At 41.5% G+C, this 20,366-nt stretch overlaps 1 protein-coding gene across 3 annotated transcripts in view; it reads left to right on the plus strand.

Moving 5' to 3' along the window:
* The window catches only part of fndc3a (fibronectin type III domain containing 3A), a gene marked incomplete at its 3' end in the record, with an annotated part of 39,157 nt that overhangs the window by 1,210 nt on the left and 17,581 nt on the right, over window positions 1–20,366 (plus strand). For 2 of the 3 annotated variants that reach the window (XM_035680351.1, XM_035680350.1), the window contains 2 exon segments: window positions 1,750–1,893; window positions 13,395–13,470. In XM_035680351.1, coding sequence (XP_035536244.1) covers window positions 1,783–1,893; window positions 13,395–13,470 — 187 coding nt within the window. 3 annotated transcript variants of the gene reach the window in all.

Here is a 20,366-nt window from a genome sequence, read left to right on the forward strand (position 1 = left end):
TATATATATATATATAATCATACAGTATACAATCTATACACTCTATAATAGATAGATAGGTGCATTTATAGATAGATAGCGCACTTTATTTTTCCCTGAGGGAAATGTACAGTCACCTATTCACATCATATTTGTAAAATGAATCATTAGCTCTTAATTATTCATTTCCTGTGTGAGAATAGATTGCCATTTGGGTGTTCATCAAGTGTGTGAAACGTGGGTGGTCAGTGGCAAATGTGAAGAAGAAAAGATCAGGGATTTTTGTTACTTCTCCATCCACTGACCCCTCATTTGCTGGTCTTCACAAATCATTTCAAACTTGGATAAACATGTATTTACCTGTAACTGTCTTGTGTTATAAAGTTAAGTGTGATTGCAGTGATCAACTTGAAGGCCCGGTGAAGGAGCCTGCCGTCATCTAAAGCCTGCAAGTGATACTAGGCTAATCTCATGTGGGTTCTCTGCTGCAGCAATAGTTCGCTCAAACCCAGTTCATTGACCATCACACTGTAAACTGACTTTGTTGTTAAGCTTAAGGATGGGAGGGGCTAAAGCTAACAGATAAGCCAGATCACTGTGAGGTTTAGGGGCGCATGCGCTAGATTGTAATTAGGTTCAAGGACACATGTTACATTTCTCCCATGGTGTTCTGTTGTTGTTTTTTTGACAGAATTGTTGTTAGCCATGTAAGCATTTTGCAGGTTTTTTCACTAGGGGTCAGTCCTCAGTGTGGCCCTGTTACCTTCTAGTCTTACTTCATTGCGTTGTCTTAAAACAAACTGCATCTTCCGAGGATACGGTCCTTCTTGATGTGATTTATTGCTGTAAATACATCAACTTAGTTTGCATCACCTAAACAAGAATTGAGTTAGACAAAGAGAGAGCTCAATGTTTATTGATAAGCTGTCCCTCACTAGCTTCAGGTAAGCTTCCTTTTGAGTATATCTTGGCTCATGGCTTGCTATTTGATTTTATAATTTCATATGGACTGTACAAGTTCCCTTTTAAATGGAGCAGGCAGTATGCAGCAGAAACAAGAACCAAACAGGGCACAAATAAGAGTGACTTTTATTTACATAGCATATTTATATTCTATAAAAGAAAATGCACCTCATAAACCCTATCTTCGGATTGTGATCAAGCCTGATTAGATTAAATGGGACAGCTGCCCTAACCTGGCCACTCATCGATGCCATCAGAAAAAAATATCTGAGTCAGCAACTGGGCTGTTGGGTCAGGAATGGCTGCCAGTGCATGACTGGTGGAAAACAATTGGTAGGTCTGGAAATAAATTATGATGCGTGTCAGATTTCCACTCAGTCCCCTTCAGCTTGTCACTATGTCTTTACTGGAAACAGTTGCACATGTGTGACATCAGTGTATGCTAGAGAATACAGAAATCACTCACAATCACACATTTTTTCCCTTAATATCATCATAAAATGCTACAAAAAACCCCCCAAAAACATATAAAGATATTTCATAGAGATCAATATGATTCTGTAGTATAATATTTAACACACGTCTACTTCATATTCAAAGCAGTCACATGCCAACATTGTACAAATGTAGATAATGGTGTGCTCATACTTCACACTAGGAGAGGGGGTAGAGAAGCCACATCCTGTGGGCATTCTGTGTAAATGTGGTTAGGTCTGATGACTGGTTGGATGAGTCAATGTGATGATACCACAGATCTTTGTGGTATCCTTTGTACTTTTTACATTGATCCCCTTGTCTTTCTTACAGGTGTACCTCTTCAGTGGTGTGAATGAGGGAGACATGGCAGACCACACCCCACCTCTGGAGTCCGGCCAGCTTCTCAGCCCTGAACTCCCAATCCTGGCCTCGCCACCCCCCCAAGCCATGGTCAACGGGGACGGCCCCCAGCAGGTACACTCAGACCCTTCTGCCCTCATGTCTCTCTGCTATAAGTTACACTTCATCAAGTCTGTTATTCCCAAATTGACTTTAAGCAATCTGCCTTGTAATTACAGTTGAAGGGATTTGTTAGAAGTACTTCCTCTGGCTTATTTTGTCTGTTGTTGGCCCTAAGTCTTTGCAAAACAAAGGCGTAATGGCATACGGTAGCTTTTTGTCCTTGTCAGAAATATTAAAATAATAATAACAGTAGACTGCTTTGCAAAGCCAGAATATACAGGCATGAAGATAAATGAAATGCACTACATTCATGGACTTTGGAAATGTTATCAGGTACACTTAAAGCACTTGAGCACTTACTTAAGCGCTAACACTAGAGGCGGTGATATAGTGTGTGGTTTGACCAGCACAGTGGGCAGGCACTAATGTGGTATTCAGCCTGATATGTAGTCCAGCAGAAGCAGGAGCCAGTGTGTCGTGCAATAATAAACCCAAAAGGTGTCTGAAGCCCTGCACGTAAAGTTGTTCAGTGACAATAATGAAACAACACATTACTGTGTGAAGTGGTTAAATTGTTAAAAGATTGTTAATTAAAAATTGTATAGATACCATAGAGTATCTACCTCTTGTGAAACCTGGTGCGTTTGGTACCTTGTTTCAGGTGCTAAACAAAATTTGCAGATTTCGGTTCTTACTCAGATAAGTATTGAAACCACCCTAACGGAATTGTTGTCCTTTCTTCAGCTGCTCACTGGACGTATTTCATAGGCGACAGGTGTTTGTTAGTTGTGAACCACATCTCTTTTGTGCTGTATGTGCAAAGAATATGGGCTGATATTCCCCACCATCTCTGGTTGGTGTCAGAGTGAGACTGAGTGGCCCTGACAAGCCTGGGTGATTTCCCTGTCATTGCGATGGTCATCAGTTCGATTTGCTTAAGTTTCCGTGACTTCCTGGGGGATAGCATGGAACCCACAGTGATATCTTTCCCGTCATTTCCTCACTCATATGCAGTTTGTCCAGATAAGACTTGCTAAGATTAGCGCTGCCCTATAAACAGGCCTTTCCAGCCATCTTGTCATTTTCCACAGTGGAAAAACCCTCACCTGAATCAGGCTTTGTTCACGTACAGATCAAATTTTGCTGGTTGTGTTGAGCTGTGAGGGTGTTGTTCTCATGGAATTCAGTTACCTTACCACGTCCCACAAAGGTTACCTGATTACCTGTACATGTCCCCTGTCCGTGTTTACAGTGTTTTATGATATCTAGAGGAATAAAATGCTGCGGTTCCTTCCTAGCTTACACCATTACCACCCTGCTGCTCATACCAATTTGAGACACTGCATGTTCATGATTGCTGAAATGTACTGCAATGTGTTTCTACGAGGAGGAATAACAAGTATCAGGTAACACGGAGCAGTGTGTTCTGTGTTTTTCAAACTACATCACGATGTGTATGCATTAGAGGTATTTTGTTCATCCCTCTCAGCCATATCAATACCCAGTATGGTGTACAATTAGGTACAGGAATAATTCATTGACATTGAGATAAGATTTAATATGATTTGATTTTATGTTAAATACATTTTGAGTTTGAATGACAGTAAACGATCAATGGCAAAATAGCAAAAGTCAAGTATTAAGGGCCCATTTTAACAATAAACAAGATCAATCACAAATAATAGGCAGTGAGACATGAGGCAACGTTTTGGACAGTGCCCATTACGTATGAATTTTCACTGAAATGCTGCCAGATCAGGATGTTGTGCACTTTAGTTTCAGGGTCAGTATCATCCATCTGTAGCCATCATTTTCAACAATGCTATATGGGTGCATGGCCTTGCAAATAAAATGCTTTATAACTTCAGTTATTGCCTTTGAGCTGGGTGTGAGTGTGTAGTTGCTAATCATAGCATTGTTAGCTTGCCTGGTATTGACTTCTTGAAACCTCCTGAAATTGATATTCAGGGCAGCATAATAGAGAATCGAGCAGTAAAGTTATGGAGTACCAAAATATTTGAAAAGTATTTTATGGCTGTTTCATGTTTCACATGGCTCTGCTGTTTTTTGACTTCACTGCTTTTTGCAGAATCTGAAGAACTTTGAAACTTTGTACCTTCGGCTGGCTGGGCTGTTGTATACTCTGCAGGCTATTATTTTTATGTGCGTGGGATTTGTTTAATTTTTTTGCTGCATTATACACACAAGCAAACATACTGGAGGTTCAGGAGCACAGAAAGAATTGTAAATTCTCCTAACTGGAGTTTTGACATCTGTATTGACTGATCTTTAATTCCCAAATCAACTTTCTCATACATATTGGTTCCTCTTTTCACATCTATCTTCACAGTGACTGTGATTGTGATTGTTTAGGCTAGACCTTTTTATTGTTATGTTACTTTACTCACTAGAAACTGGCACTAAATACAGTGCTTTCTCCTATTAAGGGAGTTTTTAGTAACTCGTGAAAGCACATATGGCAAAGAAGATTTGATGGGAATTAATTAACTAACTTCATGGTGTCAGAGTCTTGACTGCTGATCCTGATGCAAAAAAAAAAGACATACATTTTGCATGATTTGATGTGAGGCTTTTGTTTGAGTGTTGCTGTGAATAAGATGTATCTAATGTGTGTTGTGTGTCTGAGGAGGTGTGTAAATATCATGACAGCTGCAGAGTGAGGAGCAGGAACCACTGGAGGGGTCTGGGCCCTGACAGAGCGAGGCAGGACTGTGGTGACAGTGAAGAGGATTCACAGCGATGGCTGACCCCTCTGTTTCTGACCTTTAGTTGGAGAAGCTGCAAGGACACCTTATTTTTTTGTTCTCGGTTTCTTTATCCCAGTCTTGGCTCGGTATTAACGCTCTGTTGGACCAATTATTGTGAGTCAGAGAGGAAGCTGTTGTCTTGGGGTCATTACCTGAGATGATTCCTTTTTAGAGATGACTTTGGCTACTGTATGATTCACTGCTTCCATCCATTTAAGCCCCCCTCCCCTCCAAGTTTTTCCTCCTCTCGCCGTTTGGTTTGTAGCTAAATTGGTAACAGATGAATCAGTCTGTTTCTGTCAATGTTTAAGCTCAGCTAATGGCTTATGTACTTAGCTGTTGTCTGTACCGATGGTTTTTTTCCATTTTGTTCATTAGGCTACTCTTTTTCATTCGACCTGCCATTTAATGTTTTCATGTTCTTGTGCATTTGTTTTTATGTTCTACTGTTTTGATGGTTTTCGGGTCTGTGTTTGTAACCTCACAGACTGTAAGTGATAAAAACACCTTTGAGAAAAATTGGATGAGCAGTTAGTAGAAATGGTTCAGTGGCTCTCACTCCTCTGAATAAATTCTTGCTGTGCAGTTGCTGCCAAACCCTTACGTAGGAATCATCCAACCTTTCGGGAAATGTATTATAATTACAAGATCTTTCAAGACAGCGTAGCACTTTTGTGGCATTAGCTTAGAAAGAACAGTGAAAGAAGGAATAGGTATTTTGTTTTATAATTGCTCTGAATTGCCTTTCTATTCTAACATGTTGTTATTCAAACATGATCGTGTTGTTTTAAAAAAATCCTCCTATGACAGGAGCTGAGATTTAAAAAATCCAGAACCTACTGTTTGCTCTGTTTGTGTGAGAGAACACTTAGCATTAATTAGTAACTACACAAATTGAACAGGGAGCACACAGCCATGAGTGTGTGGTCTGCTTGTGGCTACGTGCCATGCGTGGGCTAATGTTACTGTGGGATAGTGAGACCTCACTCCCAACTCAGCCGTCTTTGGTGCTGGCCTTGTATGCTATAGCCAGACACAGGAGACAGGGCCTTGGAAATGTGCCCCTCACAAGTTGCCAGAGGGCTTGAGATGTTGTGACAAAAATGCAACCCACTCTCCTTGTCTCTTGGTCATCCACTGAATCATCTGTGAAGATGGGGGTGAGCCCACTATTTGTCAGCTATCGAGAGGAGGTGGACAGCGCGTGACTCAGCAATATTTAGGACACTTTCTTCTAAGCCAGTGAGACAAACCATACGATTATTACTGCACCAATATTCAGAACAGACACAGATACTGAATATTTTATTAAGTACGTCAGTCAATACAAATACTGTACTGATCTAGCTATTTCACCTTCGGGGCATGTCTATCGAACAATTTACATACAGGAGCAACACACACATATATTCTGGCAACAGCAAAGCTAACGCAGTATAAAGTTCCAGAAAAAGCAACACGAACTGTTACCGGCATCAAACCTGCTACTCTCATTATTTAGCTGGCTTCAAACGAGGCGTAACGTTCACACAGTTTTCTTGACTGTTCCTCAGTATTACAAAATGAGCCCTACTTAGCCTGTAGGAGTATGCTAGCCATGTTAGCCGGACAACATGCTAACGCCAAGTTTGACGGGTTAACCTACAAATAATCTCTAAAACATGGCAAAAACGTAGAGCTTTCAGGTTTGAAGTTAGGTCACGGACAGACTTTATCCACTCAGCTCTTCTGTCCTCTGAGGCTGGGGGCCAATACAGCGATTTGTGCTGGGTCTTTGACATGGTGTTAATTCATTTGGAGCCGAGTTAATGTTCAGTAAGTTCGACCTAGAAGTAATTAGTTCGGGTGAGTTTAAAGTTGTTAAGGGGGGGGGGGGTTGACTTCCTGTCTTATAGTCTGTTAAGCCATATGATTATTAAAATCACATTAGTAAAATATATTTGAACGTTATATCTATAGTCAATGGTATTTCTAGCACAATATAGCCTATCACTCACAAATATAATACATCAGGTCTGCATATGTCCATCTTGCCCCTGAAAATAATGGACTAAGAAACACTTTACTCCTTATGGAAATAACACCAGTGATTGTCCAGGCAATGAGAATTTGGTTGACCAAGAACTGACCACAAAACCTAATGTTTTGTTAGTTTAAAATGTTTAAAATGCTATTTTAAGTAATAGTCATAGAAACCTGGGAGAAAACATCTCCAGGTCTGTGGAAAATAATTTATTTTCTGAGTTAGAAATTTAGGAGGAGCCCAAAGGCTTCATTATTAAAAATGGTCAAAAACTGAAACCACCTGGACTTGACCTGACCAGACAATAACCAACCTTAGGACATTTGCCAAGAAGCTGACCTGGAACCCAAGAAAACTCTGAAAAAAGTACAAAGTACCTTAGCTATGATAACAAATTCCTTTGGAAGGACTACAGTCAGTACAGCACTTCACAAGTCTGGGCTCTGCTGTTGGGGAGCCAGATGGAAGGTACTCCTGGGGAGAAAAAAAAACACATGACAGCATACCTGGAATTGGGAGAAATTGATGTGAAGTTTCAGAGGGCATGAGCCAAAAGATAATGTGGTCTGATTGAACAAAAATAAATAGTTCAGCTGTAGTGGAGATCTCTGTGTCAGGACTACCACAGCCTATCACCTATCTAACACCAGCTCCACTGTGAAGGATGGTGGTGGCAGCATCAGGCTGTGGGATACTTTTTTTAACATTTCTATTAATAGTAGATATCGAAGGGAACTAAGCCCAAAGCCAAATGCAGGCCAAATCATGAGTAAAATGCTCTTCATAGTAGCATTCTAATTTATTTTGGTGCTGTTTTGATGTGTAGCAGGGCAGTGATCCTAACCATACACCCAGATCAATACCGGAATGACTCCAGTCCTGCATTGGCCCTATAATAAATCATATTTAAAATGAGCTGAATTAAGTTTTTGTGGAGACGTGACAAAGTACAGGTGTATCAGACTAATGTAGGTAGTGTAGGTGCTTATACAGACGTTCATGTCAGTGGTTGAATAGATATTGGCGGAAAAAAACAAACTGATGTCAGCAGCAATTAGTGTCAAACTATGCAGCTATTGTTCAACTGAAGTCGTTTTTTACTGTGGGAACACTTGTTATCTACAATGGTATCACTCGAATACTGTGCCAATGTAATAACTGATGCTATATAGTGTTTATCATTCCAGATATGCAGTTCATGACTTATCAACAGGTCAGACTCTTACAATGGAGCATTACTTTAATTCTTCTTGATAACAATATGCTATTATTATTATTATTATTCTCCATTTACTGTTAGAGTAAGAATTGTACAGAACTAATGAGCTACCATTAAATGTTTACATTTTTCAGGATAAATGTGAGAAAATATAATTTTCTAATTGTTTTAGTTTTTCCCTGCTGCACTGAAAACATACCAAACCGTGACTCCAAAACCGAGATACATCTCATACTGTGAATAATGTGTACCGTTAAACTCCTACCCATCATGCAACGTTTCCAAGGAAACCTGGAGGGTGCAGGATCATCAAATTGCCTTGAATTATCATTGCACACGTAAGCGTATGCCATCAGCTTCAGGGAGACTGCGTTAGTTCCTGGCTAGTTCCGACACTGGCAGGCTTTTCCCTGTGTCATTTGGCTCCTGTTTCCTGTCCGCCCAGCTGCTATGTCACATCAACGCACAGTAAACAATTAAGAGGAACAAATAGTGAGAAACCTGAACTCTGAGTCACCGACGGCTGAGAAACGTCAGAGCTAACAGCCATGAACACACAGAGCAGGCCCATTCTCCTGGGTAATAAAACACAGCAGTGGCCACCTGTGTGACAGCGTGTGCTAATTGATCCACACTCTCTTTGCACAGGGTTGCATACATGGATGCAAATCTTTACAATGGTGGGAGCAAGATATACTATTTAACTTTTGGACATATTGTTCTATGAATATGTGTGTCATTGTTTCTGTTCTCTTAATGCATGGGTTCTTCCATCTAGTGCTTTGTTTAAAAGATCCTCCCTGTTGTGAATGTGAGCAGGAAACCATTGCACATTACAGTGCTTAGTCATCTGTGTGAAAAGTAACCTTTGCAGTATCCTAGCACTATTTCTATCCACTTTCAAATGAAGTCATCGCACAGTTGGTTTGTGATGGCAGCTACACATTAAGTGATCTGCTACATTCATTCTGTAGCAGAGCTTGAATGTATTTTACATTAGCACTGTAAATTCAGAATTCCTTATTTCATTAGAGCTGAGCTTCAAGGGATGTAAAGGATAGCTGTGATTGGCAGTTGCCTCAAGCAAGTGTAGTTATCAGAAGATAACTTGACTAAAAATGTATTCATCTTTTGCTATGTCCTTTGTTTTGTTATTTTGCAGTGTCATTTTTTGGGCTGAATATGTTGTAGATGCTACTTCGAGACTTGGAAAACTAGAGGTTTTGCCTCTGTTTAATGGCTGACACTGATGTAATAGTATGAGGCAATCTTATGAAATCCAAAGCTAAATACTGTAGTGAAGAGAATATTACCAGTTTAAGCATACATTAGGGAAAATGCCTGGAAATATCACAGTAACCTGTCCATATTCTAAACCAAAAAACACTAATCCCGTCACAGAGTACAGCACAACAATATGCAGTTGTAACTTTAAAAGAAAAAAAATGCTAACAACCTTTTGGCCAAGACAAGTTTTGGTAGTTAGAGCTATCGCGATAACCACAATAATGAAATAATTGGAGTGGCAAGCCACCGCCCCAACCTTGATGACGTCACATCATCACGCCATGTTCAGAGGCGCTGTTGCAGAGACGCAATGCTACTCATTAATCCTCAAATTACAGCCAAGGATTACAGTAGCACACGAGAGAAAGTTGCGTAGCTTACGCCTCACTCGCTGTGGAAAAACACCAGCAGTCTTTTTAGTAGAAAATGCCGACTGGACCCCTAATTTTCCCAGTTTGAGGCATTTGCGTCGTGCTGCTCGTCAGTGTTTTGGTTTAACATGTTACCCTGTTAACTGCTGACTTTCACCCTAATATTTTAACTAACTGGTGACTTTTTCGCTGAAAGTTAAATAAAGTTGGAACATGTATTTAGAAATATAGATACTTAAATCAGCCAAAAGGGGGCGCTATCCTCAATAACTGTGTGATTTGGTCCAAAATTGATTTTTGCTTCATATTTCCCTAAAGTCATTTTAATTTATAAGCCTATTGTACTTGGTCATTGATCGTGGCTACAAGCGGCTTTATTTATCTAATCCTGCCCTTTTTATTTCACAGAGTAAAATTTCATTTTGCCGAGGACGTGCCATAGGTGTTCCCCCTGCGTAACAGTATCAGTGACGCAGAATGTCTCTTAACTTGGCACATGCTGATCAAGTGATCAGTGTCACTGTCGCTTTAAGAAGTAATCCATTTAGAATGAATGAGGACAGATGTTACAGAAGCAGTGAATACTCGCAAGCTCTGTTTATTGTGTCATTGTACAAATACTGTCTCTGTTTTGACTATCAGTGGGCTGCTTTGTGATCTTTGAAGACAGTAGAGAACTCGAGGGCGCAATTGTCGCCAGCGCTGGACCGCTGCAATTGAACTCCCACCACCTCATCTCCTCTCACATCGATCGGAGTATTAGGAGAGGTTGCATGGCATGTCGCTCTGTGAATGGGAGAGAGAGCCATAGAGAGTATGAGGGGGAGGGAGAGAAGGGAGGGAGGGAGAGGGACTGTAGCGTAGTCGTATATGTCAGCCTCAGAAGCTGCGTGGGTCGCTCAGCTCCCTCACGCCATTGTTTGTTGTTGTGAAAAAAGGCAGAACAAAGGACTCCCCACGCTATGGAACCCTTATACCTTTGCCGGCTCCGCTGTGCTATGATCACACCCTGATGGAATGCTATTGAAATTAACCGTATTAAGAAGCACAGCAGGCGTTAACTGAGCTGGCACACAGTCAGTGACAGAGGCAAGGAGGAAACTGAATAGCAAACTGAGGCATCATCCAGTCCTTCTCGTATTTTTGGTCTTGTTTTCCCCGGGTTCATCCGCCTCCTTTTCCGGAGAGTGGCCACTGCTGATAAGGTTTCAATCCCCTCTCTGAAGGTTTGGCGCGGACATCGCTGTGGTTTATTTGTTGAAGGGGTTGCTGTGGATACTGACGGTAGGGAGGCTGCACTGGAGCCAGAGGCAAGAGTGAGCAAGCTGCCTGCTGCAGAGAGTGCCGCTACGGAGCAGATGAGGCTGAACCAGGCTAAGCAAACATGAGATTCACGCCACGCTTTCTGTGAAGGCTACATACAGCGCAAGAGACTAAGCCCCATCCGCCTACATAGCTCCCGCTGCTCCTCCTCGCCTCTCGCCAGTTTCTTCCTGGATTTTGTGCGGGAGTTGATGGAAGTGGAGGGTGTAAAGGATCAGCCCAGCCAGATGTGTTAGCATCGCAGGTCATGTGATTTCTCATGAGGGTTGGGTGAAGTGGTGGAGGGTCTGGTAGACCCTGAAGCATCTGTGACTGCGTGAATAGCGACGTCTGAATGAGAAAAAGCAATGCGGGCAACAGTAAGTAGCAGTCAGATAAAAATGTCCTTCCTTTTGATTTCATGAACATGCAGTGAATGTCTCAGTATTGGTTTCAAATTGAACTCCCAAACGTTAAGATTAAATTAGAAAAGGGAGTCCAAGGAGGGGTGTTTGCTTCGCACAGAAGGGGGTGGACAACAAACATACACATTCACCCGACTGTGAAGTGCCTAGACTTTGATTCAATTAGACCTCCCTTGCCCCTGCACCCCCCTCTCAGCCTCCCACCCTCACCCCCCCACCACCATAAACTTGCTGTGACGCATGCCTGTCGTGGAGTGTATGAACATTATGAAGCTTACTGTGGTGCAGTCAAAGGGCTCTTTCCTCTCCCCCGCTGAGCACATGAATGGAGCAGTGTCAGAGATGGGGTGCTGATGATGTCGGCTCGAAGAGAACCATAGCAAAAGCCCTTGCCAGGGGAGTGTAGGATTCTTATGACAGCGACTTCACAAGAGTGAGTTAACTAGCGGCCCAACACATTGCAGGTCAACACAACCTAGTTCTGTGGTCTTTGTTGGAAGTTAAGAGGTGATGAATTTGATATTATTTAGAGGGAGAAGTTTCAGTGATCTTGATCTCTAACAAAACTGACTGTTGATTTAAGTGAATGGAAAAATAACGTGCAATGCAGAACAATTACCAAAATAGAGAATTTGTCCAAGAGAAACGTTTTAAAGGTGATTGCTTGGACAAAATTCACCTTGTCATATGAGGCTTTTGTTGTTCCTTTCTGTCACTCAGTCTTTAGTGATGACCAGTACAGCAGGCTCTGTAGGCATAACATGTGTACCTGATATTTCAAACAGTCCATGAATCAACTCCATAATGGTATGAGATGAGTAACAGTTTTACAATTGTTTATGGATGAAGCTTTTAAAAAATTGATTATACAGCCTGATAACTCTACAAGAGGGAAACGTGATTTTTATCCACATTAACACTAGGTATGGGGGAGAAACTGTTCAAATAATGCTTCCTTGACAATTTATAAATTTATAAATATGGTGACCCAATCACTTTAGAGATAGAGGGCAAGTGCTTCCTGTTTTTTTGTTTTTTTGTTTTTTTGTTTTTTTTTCACCTGTGACGTAAATCTTGAATGTTCCTGATTTACAGGTTATTTCTGGCTTTCATACAGTTGGGAAAATGATATGATCCCTTGTTAAATATTCCTTTGTATTAACCCCTTTAAACACATAAACAAAAATATTATCAAACACAAGTTACAACGTTACAATTCATGACCGTTTATTTCATTGATTACAAAATTGAGCGCTGGTTAAAATATATTGGTCTCGTGACACTCAACCACAATTTCCGATCTAAAGAATAATTTTTTTTGTAATCATTAATGTACTGCTTACCTAGAACAATCCTAGTTCTATGGATAATATCCGTGAGAAATGGACAGTGAACGTTTATGTAGAACATGAGTTGCTGTATGTTCAATTAACCATTTCCACACACACATAACGGTGGCTCAATGTCAGGTATTGGGATGGTAATGTGTCTTTCTCTTTATAAAAAAGGGCAGTTGAAAGTTTCTTTAGAGTTTTAAATTGTTCTATCCCCTCAGACAAATTGGAGGACTCGCGTTCAACCTGAGAAAGTCTTACCTCCCAGTTTGTCAGCCTTACCTCTCAGTTAATTCTGTTTGTTGATTTTGTAGCGAATACCTGGTTTTGATGTCTTCGTAACAATTATTGTGATTTAATTAACGCGTGACCTTCCACCTTTTTTGTTTGTTTTTTTCAATGCACATATTTTGTGGAACACAGCAGACAGCTTTTGTGTTTTATTTACTTATTTGGTGGTGTTTTCTGTTGCTTGGTACCTACCTCTGCCAAGTGTCGCCTTACATTATTAGGCATCCCCCCCCCTCAGAAAATGCTCTAAATGGTAAGACTAGGGTACGATTTTTTTTCCCAACTATGATTTCGATTTGCCAGTATCATCATTGTAACACAAACCTTCATCAAATTACCATGCAAAGCACCCAACGGTCTGGGTGCTTTGCATGGTAATTTGAAGGGACATTTTGTAAAGATTTGTACAATTCCAGAGCAACTTTAGTTTATACATGCTGACGTGTTGTACAAGTTGTCCATTTACATAAAATGTGGCTTTTGTTCTCCACAGGTAATCCTGGTGCAGGTAAACCCAGGTGAGGCCTTCACTATTCGACGAGAGGATGGTCAGTTTCAGTGTATCACAGGTAAGAAAGCTGTTCTGTTATTGCATGCATATCTTTTCAGTAGGCTGTAAAGGTACACAAAATTATGTATGTATCTTGGTTTGGTATGTTTTCAGTATAGAAGGAAAAACAAAACTTGTGTAAAATGTAGAAAATAACATTATTTTTCTGTTCAATTCAGAATATTGGATCCATGGTCATTCATTAAACCCTTCGCCCTTGCAGCACTCGATGTGCTTTTAGTCTGGAAAAAATCCAAAAAAGTTTACATAATGACATGTATTAATCTATTTGGAGAGCACACTCTTTCCAAACTAAATTAAAAATCCCAAACGCAACAAGAAGAATAAAAGAAAGTTCTAGCAGTTCTTCCTTAATATAAAGACCGAAGACCTTGCTGCAAAATGCTGTAAGAGATCTAGTGTATTCAGTGGTCAAAGGGCTACTGCTCCAGCAGAGAGTGCTCCAGTGAGCGCAGACAACATATTGTAACTGTGCGAGTTTCAGGACATTGTGACCGCAAGACAAATGCCTTTTTTGCTGCGGTCTGCCGAAAAGCTCCAGGAAATGTATGGCTCATTTAAAATGCTTAGTACTCTGCTTATACCCTGACCTCTATGGGAAGCTAAGAGACTTGTCTAAATTGATTACTACAGAAAATCTGGAAAATATATAGGGCTGGGCAATATAGTTGAAGTGGTTATCTCATAATTAACATTTTCCTAATAGTGACGTATATCACCATAATATGCAATTAAGAAAATAAAATCACATGGAAAGATTCAAACTGATGTTTAATGCAATATATTTTTCTTTTGTTATGTATAACATCAGATATCTCTCCACACGGTGCAGAACATAAACTTATATAACTCAATTTGTTCTTTTCTTAACTACAGATTTGTTTAGAATCATTAATTTGGTCATCTGTAAAAAATGCACACTCATAAAAAGACATATTTGATATTTACACTTTTTCCAGCACAAACGCAGTCTCTTCAAAAGAAGAGGAGGTTTTCACTGTATGTTTGTGTTTGGCTGATTCATAAATTATACATGACAATATGTATTTTTTCTTGTCTTCTGAAATTTACTGACCTGTAAGAGGCAAAACATTCAAATGAAAGCTCAGTATATTTGTGCCCGTACGTGTAGAAAATGATGATGAATCAAGGATTTTCTAAAGTCCAATATTGACACCCCAAATATTGTCATCTAATCATAGAGATTACTAAAGGTTCAGCAAAATCCATGTAGGTGCTTAATTCTGATCCCCTCAACAAATGTTAGATTGTAAGAGGCGTGAGAATAATCTGATTGACAGAGCCAGATTTCTGCTGAACTTCTTTATTCTTTTTTCATATATCACCTTCACCTTCATTCATTCAACTTCCTTCAGTGTGTTCAGTGAAAAACAGAGGGTGTTGGCCAGGATGCATTGATGTATTTTCACAGAAATGATAACAGGATGACAGTCATGTCTCACAGCTCCCAGACTGCTCAGTGGCATAATTGCATTTTACGGTTCCAGCCAATATAGAGAAATGTACAGCTTGAAAGAATGCGTTATGAAAATGCATCAATATTTTATCAAAATGAGATGTTTTATAAGAGACACTGAGCTGGTTAAACTTGATCACGTTGATATACGTACATACAAATGCTTAATATGCATAGTAACTAAACAGAAACATAATAGATACAGTACACGTAGAAGATAACAGATTAAAAACAGACGCACCAAATGCTGCCTGACCTCAAAAAATTTACCATCACCTTCATTCTTAGATCTAGTAACTGTGATGTTGCGTGCACATAAATGCATCCACTTTGATTGTTATTGATGTTTTTATTACAATACTTCCCGTACTACAGAATGTGTCATCATTTTTTCCCCCCTCATCAGCTTTGCTATCTGAACACCATTTGGCTTGCTGCTCTTACTGTTTAATTTGACAGATGAGAAAATGAACTGTGCACCAACAGATATCCTAATGTAAAATAAGCATATGGTATAATTACAGTGTGTTGGTAGAGGAGTTAGGGCAGAAAGGCGGTGTTTGAGTAAGATGTGTTACACATTCTTATTTGTCCTGATGGCAGTCATTTCCTTTATCCTCAATTGTTGGTGATTGCGTTGGCTTTGTGACAGCAACAATAAAGTCTGGCTCCAACACGTCGCTGACATTGTGAACGGAAGACAGCTGGAGTAGTTGTAGGAGGTAGAGTTGTGGGGCCATAATTGTAAACGATTATGATAAAATATAGTTGCCCAGGAAAACATAGATCTGAAAATGATTTGCTTTGTTTAGGGCTCGTTCCACGGACATCCCTCCGCATATTGACATTTCTGTGAGCTAACAGGCATTTTTTTTTTCTCTTAAATGTTCCATTTGATTTAATAAATAAAACTAAAGGATGGCAGCATGATAAAGGTTTGTGAGTGAGTAATGTTTGCTACCCTTTGTGACCACAGCACACAGGCACACGACATTTTACCATAAATTCACTGAGCCATGTATAGACCAGTGCTTATTGTCTCACGCTGCCATTTCTTGTCTATAGTTTTTGACTATGCACTGTGAGGTATATAAATAACAATGGGACAATAGCCTGTGCAGTAGGCCTTGGGCATCCAGGTTTACATGACAGAAGAGCAGAAGCAGTGACATAAAGTGATGCTGCTAAGGTAGGAAGCCATCATACAGTTTGCTCATGCAGGGGCTCTTCTCCCTACTCCTGTCTGACTGAGCTCCCCCACTGGCCCCCCATTACGAGCTGAGTAAACCTTCCTAATAGGGAGCGAGCATACATAGTCTCTCCATCAGAGGAGAAACAAAGAGCTGAGAGGTGCCACATAGATCAGTGTGACTGCTACTAACTGGCCTGTCACAGGGTGCACTCATCTCTCGGTGACGTGAATAGAGGGATGACTCACCGCTTGCGGTGCAAGGAGGGAGGAAGAAGAGTGTGTGTGTGTGTGCAAGCATGTATGCGCATGTGGTTGGTTGGTTGGTTTGGTTTGGTTTGTTGTGTGTTCGCAACAACACACTATCCCTGTTCACTTAAGTATCTGTTGTGCCTATGCATGCGTTCACCTTTAACCCTAGTATGTACTGACAGGGACAGCGTGACACAGTTACAGACAGAATGATGTGGTTTACACATATTTTTCAGGAATTGCTCCATCCCACACCAATTTGTGTATTCAATCATGTATTTTTATCAGCTGGATGTGCGTAATTGCTACGTGTTAGCGCATGACAGCCTGCTTAATATGAACAGACAATCTTGCAAAATACAATTTATAGGATGCCTTTTTTGATATCTGCCTTGGAGGAGGGGCCTTTAGCGAGGGAGGCTATTAGTGTGGCCATTTAGCATCTTCCTGCTCGCTATCCTTCCTTGCCATAAGGGGAATTCTGTTTTCAAGTGGACATGCCCTCATAGCTTCAACCCAGACCCCCAGCGTTCCCTGGGTTGGCCTTTCTCAGCGTCTGCCACTGTAGATCTGAAGGCTGCATCACTGGCACCAAGTGATAGACCACACGATAAGCTTGGTGACTGATGAGACAAGTCAGCATCAGGACCATTGGGTTGATTAGATCCACTTCTTTATCTGACTTAGCCTGCTGCTGATTCACATCACTTTGGATGATTCAGTCTCTGGTTGATGGCTGAAAGCACTGTAGTTCCACTGGGCTTATTGAGCCTGATAGAGATGCGCCTTCTCCCACCAAAGCCAAGACAGCCATTCTGGCATCTCGACAGGTGGCTAAAGAGTGTGAGTGAGTGTGTGTGTGTGCGTGTCTGTATGTGCACACACATTTGTATGTACATGAGTACCCCTGGCTCAGTTTGTAGCCCTGTCGCCAGTATCCTCTGCCTTTTCTCTCTCTGTTGTTACTGGTTGGTCAGTCGGCCTATCTGTCTACTTGTCCCTTATCTCCGATGCCATAACTGTGACACCTCATCTCATTCCTGATGGTGCTGCAGATGTGCTTGGTCTATTTTCTATCAGAGGGACTTGAGATTGTCATGTCCCCTGTGCCTGAAACTGAGCAGCCCGGACGTGCACTGTTGAACATCTGACACTGCGTGGTGCAGGCGTATCCATACTGTCAATACACACAGTACAGGCTTGAGAGACATTCTGCTGGAATTTACTTTTAGGAAGCTTTCCTGTTGCATTACACATTCCCATTATTTATCTGTTCAAGGCAAGTTTGAGTTTTTAAGATTGCTTGAGACATTTAGAGTCCGATTAGGCTGTGTGATGTTTTGTCCAGCCATATTGGAAGGATCTGTCCCTCAGAAACAGTTTTAATGGACTATACTGGCCCCTTTTAGAAGCCTTGGATTCTGTCTCTGACTCCAGAGAGGAAATCTTTACTTTGTTTCCAATTTATTTCTACTTATATGGTCAGATTGTTTAAGATTGTAAAAATCAGCCAAAATATCAGCAGCGTCACTAGAAATCAACATCAGCTTAAAAAGAAATCTCTCCTTTATTCATCCTACCTCTCATTCCGTTCTTTGACACTCTCTCTCCTCTTCCCTTTCTTCATTTCCTACCTGTCTATCTATTTAAAGCCTTCCATTGAGTTTACATTGTGGTTGGCGAGTGGGCGGCAAGGACACAAAACCATCATGCAACATTGAGCTTGCAGTGGTGGGGGGGCTGGTGCAACAGGTATTGTGCTTCCAGTGGACACAGCATGTAAAATGACATGACAGTATCTGTTGGCCTAAAATGAAAACTCATGCGCAAAATTGTGAGGAAGTTGCATGTTTCCTCACCCCCAGCAACCTCCTGAACAAAAACTCATCACATATGGTTCGCATAATTGGACCGCAATCATCAGACACATTAGCCACATTAGCACATTTTTTTTTATATTCACCACATCCCCCACCTAGCTCCTCGTACATGTACACAAACATGTGCATGCGGACGCACACACAGGCGCGGTTCATTCACAGCTTCTGCAGTGAGTAGCTCTAAGAATGACTGAGCTTGTGACTCATTCTCCTATTGCTGCGTTGATACCAAGGAGGGGGAGGGAGAAAGGGTAAAGAGGATGATAGAAGATGGAAAAAAAAACCTTTAGGTAGTTTAGTCTGGGATGGGGTGGTCATAGAAAGGCAATTCCACGTGCACTCAGCTGGATTTGTGAGGTTAGCCTCTCGTTTTCAGGGGGAGACAGTGGTTTTAGAGTGGAATCTTCATATCCCGAACAGAGCCAAATAATGAAGTACTTAAAAATCCCTTTTCCTTTGCTTTGGCTGAGAGCAGCAGCAGTGTGATGTTCTGTAATAAGCACAAGCATGAAGGTTACTGATTCCCTCCCCTCCTGCAAACGTCATTCATGCCGGTTGGGGTTGCAGGAACCATGTGGATAGCTTAAAATATAGAATCAGACTTCAGTTTACTAACACCTAAAAAAAAAAAAAGGGCTATTTCTTTTTAAATTGTTCCGTTGTTTACTATACAGCTTCCTCCCTCGGGCTCTGGTTTGCACACAGATCAACACAGAATGGCCTTTTCCTCTTTTTTCCCACTCTCCTCCTCCGTGTGCCTGGATTGGCAGTGGTTGATGCTAACCAGCATGTTGTGGAGAAGTAGCCGTTCCAAAGACAAGCGTACACATCCGTGGCTTTGTAATTTGCTAATAGAACGTTACACTTATTGCAAATTACTACTTCCTTAATTGATGAAGATCTCTTCTGGCTGTGAGAAAAATGGGCCATGCGTTGCAAAAGGAGAACCATGTGCCACAGTGTCATCACAAAAAAAAATCAGGGTTGGGCTTTGCAATTAGTACTTTTTTGTTGTATTGACAGTTCAGTACTTAGCCTCTTTCACTTGCTTCGCTGTAATTATTAACCTCTGTCTGCTTGCCTTTCCCTTTCCTGTCCTCTCTCTCTCCGCTTTATTTGTGGATGGTGACAATTTATTAGCTCTAATTAATAATCAAGCCCGCTCCATCTTCATAGGCTCACAGTTCATCATGTTGCCAATGGGAGCTTATTAAGAGCTCCCATATGAAACCTCTCTTTCCTCCCGTCTCTTGCTGTGTGCTTTACTTGATTTTTACACCCGTCTGTTAATAGCAGCAAGCCTATGTCTAGCTTGTCATCTCTGCTTCTTTTCATTCTCCTTATCTAATTGAGGGTTCATTTGTACATCCGATTAAACCTGACAGTTTGCTTGGATTGTTGCCGTTATTTCAGAGCCACGTTTGCCAAGTTCCCTGGTTGCAGTATGCCTTAGAAGACCTGCGTGAAGCCCCACTTGTGTTTGTTTGTTATGATCTCTATCCATTTTAAGACAATAGGAAACAGGTGGATGCTCAAAGTGGCCCTACCACCCGTGCGCACCTGCGTACGTATGTGTGTGGACATGTGTCTGGCCTTGGATGGGTCTCTCCCTCGGCTTTTTCACCCAACCTGACCAATTATCCCCATCTCCCCGTGGTAACCTCCAGCCTTGCTCTCGACTCAGACACGTCGCACCAGTTGATCCTGTCTGCCTGCCCAAGGAGGAAGGGAGGGACGGGTTATGTGATGTTGACGGGAGATGATGGTGTTCCCAAAGTGTTGCCTAGCCTCTGTTTACACTGCCAGAACGGGCAGCTTGTTTGTGGCTATTCTTGGCTCAGTGGCAGCCTGCCGTTTTGTGGAGGAGGACTGATGTTTTTCCCGTGGCTGCTTCCTCTGGAAGGCTGGCGCTCCACGGCCACGTCAGCACAACCAATGCTCCAGTTGACTCAGGGGGAGGGGAGGGGGAGTAGGATGTGGCCTTTTCTATCTGATCTCTGTCAGCACTCGTGCGTCAGTCTGATGTAAAAGAGTGGGTGTTTCCCCCCCCCCCCCTTCTCCTCCCTCCATCACCCTGTGCTTTCTGCTGGTCCTCT

Source organism: Morone saxatilis, unplaced genomic scaffold (assembly GCF_004916995.1).
Source record: "Morone saxatilis isolate NCDOM2014 unplaced genomic scaffold, NCSU_SB_2.0 Contig8, whole genome shotgun sequence".
In the NCBI taxonomy this organism is placed as follows: Eukaryota; Metazoa; Chordata; class Actinopteri; family Moronidae; genus Morone; species Morone saxatilis.